General features: G+C 47.1%; 1 protein-coding gene and 1 pseudogene across 1 annotated transcript; both read left to right on the top strand.

Annotated features, from left to right (window-relative positions):
• LOC101428172 (cytohesin-3-like) overlaps positions 1-555 on the top strand; it is a 152,094-nt pseudogene extending 151,539 nt beyond the window's left edge.
• Positions 556-11,097: 10,542 nt separating this feature from the next.
• Positions 11,098-12,107, top strand: LOC105745091 (EKC/KEOPS complex subunit LAGE3-like). Its single transcript, XM_012521171.1, has 3 exons — positions 11,098-11,339; positions 11,657-11,785; positions 11,978-12,107. Exons 1-3 carry the CDS (start codon positions 11,098-11,100, stop codon positions 12,105-12,107), a joined length of 501 nt encoding a protein of 166 aa, XP_012376625.1.
• The last annotated feature ends 250 nt before the right edge of the window (positions 12,108-12,357 follow it).

A 12,357-nucleotide genomic window follows, 5' to 3' on the forward strand; every position in this document is an offset into this window, starting at 1 on the left:
CAGGGGAAGTCCTTGGAAGGAGATCAGGGACCTGAGCGCAATCTCCACCTCCACTTATGATGGGAAAGGCCCTCTGAGGGCGCTGGACTAAGTACCAAATTTCCTGGACCCCAGGCCTCCTTGTGCCCCTAGGCCAGCCTTCCTGCAACCTCAGCCCTGTGGCCACATGAAGCCCTGGCCCACCTTCCTGCCATTCCCTCAGGTCAACCCTTGCATCATCTCTGCCGGCCCCCGCCCCGCTACCCGCCAAGCCCAGCCTTCTCCAACTCCCCTCTCATCCCTTCCATCCCCGCCCCCGCACCTCCTCCGGCCACTCTGATCTTCCTCCCGCCCCCTCCCTCCAGCCAGTGTCTTCCAGCCGCCCGGATCCCCATTCTGCAGGCCTTGGCTGCTCCGGTCACCCTGCTCAACCTCCCTCCTAGAGTGAGGAGTCCCTCTCCAAGGCCTGATGGGCCTGATGTCAAGGATACAATCTGTGTAGCTGCCTTTGGGAGCCACCCTACGCCGGAGCACAAGATGCGTCCCGGCCAGCGCCTCCACCTGCAGCACCCATGACTCCAGTGTGAATGGAGATGCCAGGGCCACCAGGGGCCCCGGGGCTCTCGGGTCCAGCCTGCCAGTTAGTACTTCTGGCACTTCCAGGTTCATGAGGGCCACACGCGCCAGCAGCCACGTCCTCATTCCTGGCCTCCATGGCCTCCACTCACCAGCCTGCCTCTAGGAGCATTGAGGACGCCCTTCTCACCTCTTGGTCAGCCTCTGCAGGACAGGGCCTACCCCCTCCCAGCTCCCGCACTCGGCCCCCTGCCCTGCAAGCTCTCAGCCAGCCTGCACATACAGCTTCCTGGCTGGCTGCAGGGCTCCTCACCTCTTCCTGCCCAGCCTGCTGCGGGCTCGGGAGTGCCTGCCCCCTGCTGGCACTGTGCCAACACCGATCTGGCCCTTCTCACAGACTTGCAGACCACAGGGCAGGTTGGAGAGGCAGGGACTAGAGTGGGGATGTAGGACCTGTCCACAAGGGCGAGGACGACAAGGCGCAGCAGGACAAGGGACAGTGCATCTTTAATGCTAATAAAAATATTGAACAAAAACCCGTCTTGGTCAAAATCAAAGAAATGTGAATTGAAATACTTGTATCTCTAAATAAGCTTCTAGAGTTTTCTTTTGCCCATTTTTTTATTAAATATATTCTTGGGTACCTTATAGTTTTTCTTATCATTGTAAATGGCATTTTGTTTACCTTTAATAGTTATTGCTTGTATTTGTGCAGGCACTTGAAGTGTGCATATCAGTTATGTACTGGGCCACTTTAGTGGTTTCCATTATCATTTGTAACAAGCCAAATTGGGGGATGGTAAATAAAAATAAATAAATACAGATGCAGAAAAATGCACAGCGAATGGACACAGAGAGCAGACAGCAAACAAAAAGCAAAAAGCCTGAAAGGGGAGGGAGGTATACAAAATATTCCTTCAGTTAAGGCCTTTGATTAGAATGCCTGACCCAGGGCGGGTCTCACTTCTTATTTGACAAGTGTTTTTTTTTCACTTCTGTGCTTTGAATTTGTCACCCTACTTTTTTCTGACTCCTGTGATTTCTGATGAGAATTTTGCTGTTACTCTTACCAAAAATCCATTGCAATTGAGAACTCGTTTCTCTTTTGCTTCTTTCAAGATTCTCTCTTTGGCTTCACAGTTTGATTTTAAGGTGTCAGTGTGGATCCCTTTGTGTTTATCCTACTTGGAGTTAGTTGAGCTCCTTGGAAGAGTAGATTTCTGTCTTTCATTGAATTTGGGAAGATTTCACCCACTCCTCCTTCAAATCCTTTTTCTGCTTTTCCTTTCCTTTTTCTCCTTCTGGGACTGCCATAATGTGTATGTTGGTACGCTTCATGGATTCCATTATATGATCTTGAGTAGGAGACACAAAAAGACAGGGACACAACTCAACAGACATGCCTTTTGTATGGCACAGCTTTGAGGATGAGCCCCCAACTATGCCTGGGATGAACATTTAGTCAAGTTAGGATTTTACCTCACAGATTACCACTGTGAATTAACACATTGGTGCATAACCTTCGAAGCAGCTTTCTGTTGAATGCATACGTACTAATATATGTTTATGTTTAACTATACACACACAAACACACACACACACAGTAGTATTGACATGGTCATCACCTAGAATTCTACCTAGATGAAGTGAAAAGTCACACAGGAACCCAGCGAATGACAAGTTGACTCGGCTTACTACCTTGACCTACATTACCTAACCCAGTGCCTTACTTTCAGTTCTCTTTTTCCAATTCTCTGTCTTATTCTTCCTTCCATAAGGGAAAGTGGGGGCCCTACTGACAGAAATCAATCACAAAGAGTTCCTCAGCACCAGCCTCTGCATCCTTTGGTGACCTTATGGTCCCCATATTCTTACTAGCTCAAGGTCGGCAATTCCTTCTAAAAGTATCGCAAAATTTTGTTTTGATTAATGGCAAGTGGTATAATGAGTATTTTCCCAGATGGCCTCCTTGATCAATGTCTTTACAGTGCATATGTGTAGAAACCTGAAGTCATGGCAAGAGGCAATCTTGCTGTTATCTCAGCATTCCTCCTCCTGGGACTGTCAAAGGCACCTGAGCATCAATTTCTCCTCTTCAGCCTGTTCCTTTCCATGTGTGTGGTCACTGTGGTGGGGAACCTGCTCATCATCCTGGCTATTCGCGCTACCTCTCACGTCCACACACCCATGTATTTCTTCATAGCCAACCTTTCCTGTGTGGACATCTGCTTCACCTCTGTCACTATTCCAAAGACGTTATTAACATGGAAATCAGAGGCAATTCATCTCCTATATAGGATGCCTCTTGCAGATGGGTTTCCTAATTTTGTTTCTAGAACTGGACAATCTCCTCTTGGCAGTGATGGCATATGACAGAGTTATAGCCATATGTCACTCTCTTCATTATGGCCCAACCGTGAGTCCCAAATTCTGTATCCAATTGTTGTCTGTGGCTCTGATGATTCCAAACATCAATCCCATGATCCACATTCTCCGGATCAATACACTAACATTCTCTGCCAGTCTCAGAATTCACCCTATTTTCTGTGAGCTCGATGCATTGCTTAAGCTTTCCTGCTCAGATATCTGTATCAATGTGTTCGTTGTTTACACTCTGTGGAGCTTTCATTTTCCACCCCCTTCCTGTTTATTTCTCTTTCCTATATGCATATTTCCCCACCATCTTAAAACTGCATTCTTTCCAGAGCAAGTGTAAAGCATGTTCCACTTGCAGGTCCCACCTTGCAGTGGTGTCGTGGTTCTATGGCACTCTATTTGGGGTGTATCTATGACCTTCCTCCTCTTGCACAGTTGGGGACTCGGTGGCCACAGTGCTGCTGTGTGCCGTGGAGGGACCCATGCTCAATCCCTTTATTTATAGCCTGAGGAATAAAGACATGACGGGGGCACTCAGGGGCCTCTTCAGATGGAGAAAAATTTCCTCTTGGTGACAGCAACTCCTGCTTCACAACAAAGATGCCTTGTCTTCTTTTGCCCTTCCTGTAGGAAGAGACAGTCTGTAAGAAGCTTTGGACAGGTTTCCAGCTTGACCGCACATTTCTACTGTCGTCCTGTTCAAATGGTTAATCCACCAACACTCGTGGACTGACCCCCACGACTGGGAAGATAGCTTGTTTGCATGTGGATTAAAATCACAAAGCATTCAGTAAGATTTTCATGACCCCTTTCAGACCCTTCCTCGCCTACAAATTTTGACCACTGGTTTTGCTCGAGGCATTGGTCCTGACAAGTTATTCAGCATCTTGTTCGATGCTAGGCACTCTTTTTAATATATCTGTATTTATTCATTTAATCTCCATAATAACCCTCGGAAAGAATTGCTGTTTTTAATCCCCATTTTATAAATGAGGAAATGAAGAATTGAGGAAGTGATGGCATTTTCACCTGCTTTGGGTAGGAATTATTCATTGGGTCAAATGATACAGGATTCCTGACACTTCTCATAGGAACAAAGCCGGATATTTGTTGGCAGAAGATGCATGGGTTATGATTTCATGGCAAAAATCACTATTCTTGTAAGATCAGTGGAGAGAAAAATTGATGCCTGTTCAAAACACATGTGGGGCTCCAGGTGTATCTATACTGTTTTCAAGTCACAACTTCTTTGCTAACTGAAAAAAGAGCCTTCCTAGGAAAAGAGAGAACATATTCATGAGGATTTCTAGGCAGAGCCACGTGAAAACGGTAGAGAAGTGTGGCACGGTGCTTTCTCCAGAATGGCTCCATTCCATGAGCTCTTCTTCCATGGCCATGCCTGACTCCTAGGGGATGTGGGGTCCCTCTCTCCTCTCCCATGAACACAAGCCTGTAAGTGTTGTGAAGGGTCCTCACAAGAACAGCCAGTGGGATGCCTTGTGACTCCCAGTCTGAGCCATGAAAGGCCTTGCAGCTTCTGGCATGCTGGCAGGAGCTCTTGCTCTGGGATCCTCGCTGGACAGAATCCAAACGAGACCACACTGTGGTGAGATAGCCAAGCTTCTTGGAGAGGCCACGGGGCTCCCAGCCTTGGCGTCGTCCCTTATGAGCGAAAGGATCCTCAGCAGTGTGTGTCCCAGCTGAGGCCCCAGATAACACTTCCCCACTGATCCCTGTCTCATTGCCTCACCTACAAAATAGGCAGGCACAACTAAGTGCTTTTTCAGCTGCTGAGATTTGGGGGTAACTTCTTGTGCAGCCACAGGGACTGGAACCAATTGCAGTGGCGATAAGATTAAGAAAATGAAATGGTGACTGCTAACACTGACCCGACATTTCATTTGTAGGGGGCCTTGTTGTAAGCAGCTGGCTTACATGTACTCAATCACTTCTCATGACAACTCTGCTGGATAACTATTCTTACACTTCCCAGTCCACAGACTACAAAGCCTGGGTTCAGATCTATTAAATTATTGGCCAAAGGCCACACAGCTCTCAATGGAAGATAATACAACCAGATATCCACCCAAGCTCTGGTGCCCATGCTCTTACGCACTTAGCTGTGTGGCCTCCCCTGTCTTCTTCCAGCACCCTGACTTGCACTGGTTTGACCAGATTTTCTGGGAGTCCAGGAGGTAGCGGCCAACAGACATGTGTCCTGAGTCACTATTTCTGTTTAGGTGGAGTGTTGTTGGGACCTGAGTGCGACGAGTATAAAGCTCCACTGCCACAACTCATCACCACGCTCACAATGGGGTTTATAGCTAATACAAACTGGGGACACTGGTGTACACGGTTGTGGGCTCTTGGAAACACCATTTACATCATGTAGCACAAGAACTCAAACCTGAACTTGTGAACAAGAAGTCACACATCTCAGGAAAGCAAACAGAACAGATTTAAAGAAGGATTAGAAGCAATTGGAGTAGAAACACCCATACTCACTCTTCTAAGTGTTCCCAACACATTCACACTATGATTTTGAGCATTGGGGCTTGATTGCTCTAAATCAACTGCTCCAAACAGGTGCCTCTTGCTGTCCCATATGCCTAACACCAGGTGAACAGAACAGACAGAAATCAAGAGCAACCAGGTCTCTAGCAGCTGTGCCCAGGGGAGGAAGGAGTCAGGGTGTGAGAGACTGAGAGGGAAAGAGGTGTTGAACGTGATAAAGAGTGCAGCACAGGATGCAGCCTAAAAGTGTCCCAATCTGCTGCCCAATATGCTTCGCTGGCTCCTTAGTGGCCACTTACCTCCCAAGGACATGGATGAGCACAGAGCACTCATCTGAACTTGGTTGGCCTGGGAAAACCAGCAAGCCTCAAACTACAAAATCAGTGATACAAATGCCAATAATGGAAAAATGGTAATTCTGATCTTTCCTTCTCCCTGTCCTACCAGTGGTGGGGAGGGGTTTCTAAGATTCCTACTCTCCAGAGTGCCTGTCCTGTATGATGACCTCCCCTGCAATGTGACCATGGTGAATGGCCCATGCATGCTTAGGCTAAGTTATGTGGGAAATGAGAAGGGATTTGGCAGATGTGAAGATGGAGAAGGTGGAGGTCCCTAAGCTGTGTGATAAAGAAGGTGAAGGTCCTTGAGCTGTGTCATGTAGAAGGTGAAGAGCCCTAAGCTGTGTGATGTAGAAGGTAAAGGTCCCTATGCTGTGTAATGGTGAAGGTGAACGTCCCTTAGCTGTGTCATGTAGAAGATGAAGGGCCTTAAGCTGTGTGATGTAGAAGGTGATGGCCCCTTAGCTGTGTGATGTAGAAGGTGATGGCTCTTTAGCTGTGTGATGTAGGAGGTGGAAGTCGCTAAGTTGTGTAATGCTGAAGGTGAAGTTTCCTTAGTTGTGTGATGTAGAAGGTGAAGGACCCTAAGCTATTTGACTTTGATTTATTTAGAAGGACAATCGCTCTGGGTGGGCCTGACCTAATCAGACATCCCTGTGCTCAGAGTCTCTCCTGCTGGCCTGGTGCGAGCTTCCTCCATGAGTCTCACAATGGCAAGGAAATGAATTTAGTCAACCACCATGTGAACTGGAAAGAGGACCCCAGGCCTCAGATAAGACCCTTCCAACACATTCCTTATAGTCTTGAGGGACCCTGAGCAAAGGACCCAGCTAAATTTTGCCTGGATTCCTCACCTATGGAGACTCTGAGTTAATAAATGGGTGTTGCTTTAAGCCTCTGAGTTTATGGAGATGTGTTACGCAGCAATATGAAACCAATACAAGTCGTGGAGGGGTTTGGAGAATCTCCGGATCCTTTACTAGGCACATGCAGAGATAGTTGAGGAAACCAATATATGTGTCTAAGCCAACCTGTGCCCACAGGTGTCATTCATCCTATCATGTTCAAACAGAACAACTCAGACCCCTCTGCCTCATACCACTGAGTGATGAAGGCAAAGCAGAAATTTTGAAATAGGAAAAAATACAGATTTCCCAACCTAATGGAGTTCCCACATATCTGAATTATCTGATTAAGAAAAAACAATGAAACACAACTAAAATTAAGATTAGCACTGAGAAAGAGATGGACGTTAATTGCAAAAAATTTCATCAAGAGACTATGACATTAGAGGAGATATTTTGCCAGAGGCAGAAATGTTTTACCTTTACCTTGATTTCAAATTCCACCCTTCTGTTATAACACTGACACATGTAGACCTAAATGTAATACTTAATCTCCCTACATTTATCTAGTGTGATTTGCTTGTTTTAATCCATCAAACCTCTTTTATTGTTCCATATTTGTAAAACTATATGTTTTACCATTATATTATACTAAATAAATTGCCTCTGTTCTAGATAGCTTTGCCATTTTATGACATATTAACACTAGTATATTGGAAACACATCCTTTTTTTTTTTCAGTATATAGAGAGCTTTATTGTATTTTTTTATTTTATTTACTTTGTAATAATATTACATTAAAAAAATATATATATATGAGGTCCCATTGAACCCTACCTCCCCCACCCCACCTCTCCCCCCCTCAGCAACATCCTCTTAAAAGCAACTATACTTTAGGGTATGTGGGCATTTCTAAGCATTGAGAGAAGTGGGAAAAGAAAGTTAGAAGTTCCAAATAGTCTTAGTGTTTTTCAAATTCAGAAACCATGAGAAATTATAAGAATGACACAGATTTTCAAATAAGATGAAAAAACAGATTTAAGTTTGTCATTTCAAAATCAATACTATGCTAATTTTTTAATTGCTAGAAAGGGAACTTATTATAAGGCACCACTGTGAAATCATGAGGATATTGGTCTTTGATTGTGGAAGAAAGTGCAAATTTTTTGCCCATTTTTTATGCAATCCTGCATTTATGTCTTTGCACTTGATGTATGTGCTTACCATTCTCCTGTTTGCTCTCATATCCATTCCTTGTTTTCACCCTCCTCTCCTCAGCTCACAAATTACATTTTCTTGCTTTTTTTGCACACTGGATTCAAGTTAGTTTTGGTCAATCGGAGGAACTGATGTGACACTTGAGGGCAAGAAGGAAGAAAGGGGGTGTGGCTTTCCTGCCAGTGGCTAAAAATCCTCTGGGTTGCAGATCCCACCAGGAGTCCTCTCCTCCATGGTCCAAGCTCCAGAATGGTGGGCCAAGCTTCCTAAGCCCTCGGCTGTCTCTTCCTCCAAGGTTTTGGCTCTGTCTGGGTAGTCCCGGCTCCTGTACTCTGGCACTACCACCTCCTTTCCTTCTCCTCCCAGCTCTGGATTTGGCACGTGTTGCAGGTATTAACTCTTAGGTGCCTCATGTTCTCCTTACTCCTCTCTGACTACTTCCCTGTAAAACTCCCTCTGATGAAATTCATAATATGGAGTCTGTTTCTCTGACTGGAGGCTAATAAACAGTAGTTTAGTGGAATATGTTAACATTATTATTTATTTCACTCTTTTAAGACTATGGTGTCTGGTTATTATTCCTTTATCTATCCTCCCCATGAAATGATAATTTTTTCACACATACTCCACTTGGGTTTAAGCAAAAATTACATGAAAATTCAATACGATTTTATAAAATCATCTGACTCCTAAACTATCTTAACATGTACATCATTACTTATTGAAATAACTCACACTCTTCAAGAGGATACTAAATGTGGCAGGAAGACCAATTTGCTTCTCAGAAACTTTTATGTATAGAATCATGCTTGCTCATTGATGACCGATATTAGACATTTCTGAAAGAGATGAACTATATAGAAATGTTAAAATAATCCAGCTGCTCCACGTTTCTGTATATATGTTCATATTAAATCCAAAATTGGAAACTGCACATTTGCTGGTGGGAATGTAAATTGGTACAAACGTACTGGAATCGATTTGGCAGTTTCTTATACAGCAAAGCTTGCACTTACTATTATAACCCAGCAGTCTCACTTCTGGTTATTTACTCAAGAGAACTGAAAATATATGTCCACACAAAGATAGTATGTGAAGTTTTATATCAGCTTTGATAATTATAACTCTAATCTGGAAGCAACCCAAAGTCCACCAACAGGTGAATGTGTAAACATATTGTATTTCAGCCATGCAATGGCTATACATGAGCAAAAATTACAAGACAAACTAAGAAACAGACAGAGATGGCTCAGCCAAAGGAAAATAACAAACCAAATATCCTAAAAAGATTCAGAATTTAAGAGAATTAATCAACGATAATCAACAACTCTCTCAAATTAAAAATTGAAGGAAAGTCATAGAAGGAAATAAAGGATATTAAGAAGACACCGGGTGAAAATAAAGAACAACTGGAAAGCCTTCATAGAGAAGTAAAAGAGATTATGGGAATGAAAGACAGAATGGGTGATATTAAAAATACATTAGAGTGAGGCAGACGTGGCTTAACTGATAGCGTGTCTGCCTACCATATCTGAGGTCCAGGTTTCAAAACCAGGGACTCCTGGGCCATGTGGTGAGCTGGCCCACGTGCACTGCTGATGCGTGCAAGGTGTGCTGTGCCACGCACAGGTGTCCCCCGCATACGGCAGCCCCATGTGCAAGGAATGCACCCCATAAGGAGAGCCGCCCTGTGCTAAAAATGCACAGCCTGGCCAGGAGTGGCATCACAGACACAGAGAGCTGATGCAGCAAAACGATGCAGAAAACAGAGACGCAGATTCCCAGTTCTGCTTACAATAATGCAAGCAGACACAGAAGAATACACAGTGAATGGACACAGAGAGCAGACAATGGGCAGGAGAGTGGAGGAAAGAAGAGAGAAATAAATAAAAAACAAATCTTAAAAAAATACATTAGATGGAAGCTGACGTGGCTTAACTGATAGAGCGTCTGCCTACCGTATGGGAGGTCAAGGGTTCAAAACCAGGGACTCCTGGCCCATGTGGTGGGCTGGCCCATGTGCATAACTTCCTGTAATGCACAAAGTGTGCCATGCCATGCACGGGTGTCACCCACATAGGGGAGCCCCACGTGCAAGGTGTGCGCCCCACCTTGAACTGCTCCGCATACCCAGGAGTGGCGCCTCACACATGGACACCCGATGCAGGAAGATGATGCAACAGAAGAGACCCAGACTCCTGGTGCTGCCAAGAATGCAAGTGGACACAGAGAATCACACAGGGAATGAACACAGAGAGCAGACCATGGTGGGGGGCGAGGAGGGAGAGAAATAAGTAAAAGAAATCTTTAAAAAATACATTACAAGCACACAGTCAAGTTGAATTGCTCAAATATAGAATTAGTTATTTCGGGGACAGGTCAAAAGGAACTGGAAAAGACAGGGTAACAGAAAGGAACAAGAAAGGAAAAAAATGAAACAGGGTCTACGGGAGTTGAATGACAATGCAAAACACACAAACCTATGTGCTATCCGTGTCCCAGAAGGAGAAGAAGAATGGGAAAAGGGCAGAAAGAATATCTGAGGGAATCATGACCAAAACTTAACCAATCCTTATGAAAGACATCACTATCAATATCCAAGACCAACAATGCACCTTAAGGAAAACAAATCCTAATATAACTACTCCAAGATACCTACTATTGAGAATGACAAACATCAGACATAAAAAGAATTCTGAAAGCAGCAAGAGAACAACAAGGTATCACATACAAGGGAACTTCAGTAAGATTAAATGCCAACCTTTCATCAGAAACTGTGGAGGAAGGAAGAAAATGGTATGAAGTATTTAAGGTACTGGAAGAGAAAAACTGCCAGCCAAGAATTCTGTATCTGGCAGAACTGTCCAGCTCAGGCTGACAGTTTCCAGGGCATGGTCAGGGTCTGCTTGGAGGAATAGGTCACGTGCCTGAGGTCTAACGAGGGCTCCCGTTGAGCATGCCCAGGACAGCGAAGTCCCTCACTAAGGGGCGGAGCTTCCTCCTCCACAGCCAGGGCAGGGCTGGGTTGGCCAGAAAGGGTCACGTGCCCTGCCGCCCCCCTGGGAGCTTGTTTGCGCAGGCGCACTGAGAGCCCACGCGGCCCAAAGGCTAAGGGGCGGCGCTTCCGTGAGGAAGGCTGAGTGCCTGGGGCAGGTGGAGAGGGAAGCCTGGTTCCCGCAGCTGTGAGTGAGAGGGAAGGCGGAGGCGCAGGCGCTGTGGGTGAGGCGGCCTACCCTGAAGGCCAGGGTGCCATGGGTGACGCCGACCGCCACGAGGAGCCTGTGAGTGCTGACGACCAGGGCGGCCCCAGCGGCCCTGATGGCCAGGGTGGCCCCGGCCGCCCCGTCTGCCAGAGCATCCCTGCTGACTCCGAAGGCTCGGGGGTCGCCAGCGGCCCTGGCAGCCCCTGTGACCCCTGCGGCGCGGGAGCGGAGGTCGCTGCCGCCTGCGCCGGGGGTGCCCCCCAGGCCGCGCGGGCACCACATGCCCCGGGGTCTGGCGGAGACGCAGTGCCGGGGGCTGGAGGAGCAGGAAGCCGACTTCTGACCTTGTATCCTTTACAGGGGCCATGGGGGGGCCAGGGCCGGCTCTAGGTGGAGGGGCTGCCGTGGGGGCCGGTCTGGGGGGCTTCCAGGGCGGATGGTGGAAGGGGATGCCTGAGGGCTGGAAGGGGGAAGGAGGCAGGCCCGAGCGGCCTGAGCTGAGAGGAGGGGGAGAGTGGGCCACTGCAGGAGAGCTTCCCAGGGGCCAGGTGGCCCGGGGCCCAGGCGAAGGCAGCAGGCGATGGTCCCTTAACCCCGCCTCCCCCAGCAAAGTCACTGTGCCCTTCAGGTCTGCACTGGAGGCAGAGATGGCCTTCAGGTCCCTGAGGCTTGATATCCACCGGCAAGGACAAGTTGTTCGGAAGGTGATCACTGTGAATGGCAGCGTCCTGGCTGTGTGAGTTCTGGACGGGGCCGGCTTGGAGGGTGGCGGCGGGCCCATCTCACCCCGAGGAAGGTGGTCATGGAGACGGGGAGCCACCCCAGTGTTGGGTCTCTGGGCGGGGGGGGGGGGGGGGGGAGGTGCCTGAAGCCCTAGACTTAGGACAGAGGTCTCACCTTCGCCTTGATCGCTGCCCCTCACTTGCAGGAGATGGGCAGCTGAAGACCTTGCCCTCCTCCGAATTTCCATCAACGCCTTCCTCAACGAGCTCTCCCTGATCATGTGGAACATCCAGAGCATTGGGCTCCCCTTTCCACGAAGCCTCACCTGGAACTAGCCCTGAGACCTAATCTTGCATTCCTTCCCAGGCAGCTTGGGTCCCTAGAGGCCCTGCCGCTTTATTGTTGGCACCGAATTTGCGCTCTGAGCACACTTATTTCGTGTGGCATTTAAATGTCTCTTAACTGCATCAAATAAACCTGATTTGCTACTCCTTGTCTGAATTTCTTTTCATTTCCTGCACATCCAGATTTTATTACCTTGGAGGAGATGTGCTGGGATTCAAGTATGCAAGTAGTGCAGATTAA

This window comes from Dasypus novemcinctus, unplaced genomic scaffold (assembly GCF_030445035.2).
Source record: "Dasypus novemcinctus isolate mDasNov1 unplaced genomic scaffold, mDasNov1.1.hap2 scaffold_207, whole genome shotgun sequence".
Lineage (NCBI taxonomy): Eukaryota > Metazoa > Chordata > Mammalia > Cingulata > Dasypodidae > Dasypus > Dasypus novemcinctus.

What these genes read in the sequence shown, in the direction of transcription:
- LOC105745091 (XM_012521171.1), top strand. Translation starts at nt 11,098, where the DNA reads ATGGGTGACGCCGACCGCCACGAGGAGCCTGTGAGTGCTGACGACCAG. An exon ending in CGGGCACCACATGCCCCGGG is followed by an intron (nt 11,340 to 11,656) that starts GTCTGGCGGAGA and finishes CGCCTCCCCCAG; the next exon opens with CAAAGTCACTGTGCCCTTCA. An exon ending in AATGGCAGCGTCCTGGCTGT is followed by an intron (nt 11,786 to 11,977) that starts GTGAGTTCTGGA and finishes CCTCACTTGCAG; the next exon opens with GAGATGGGCAGCTGAAGACC.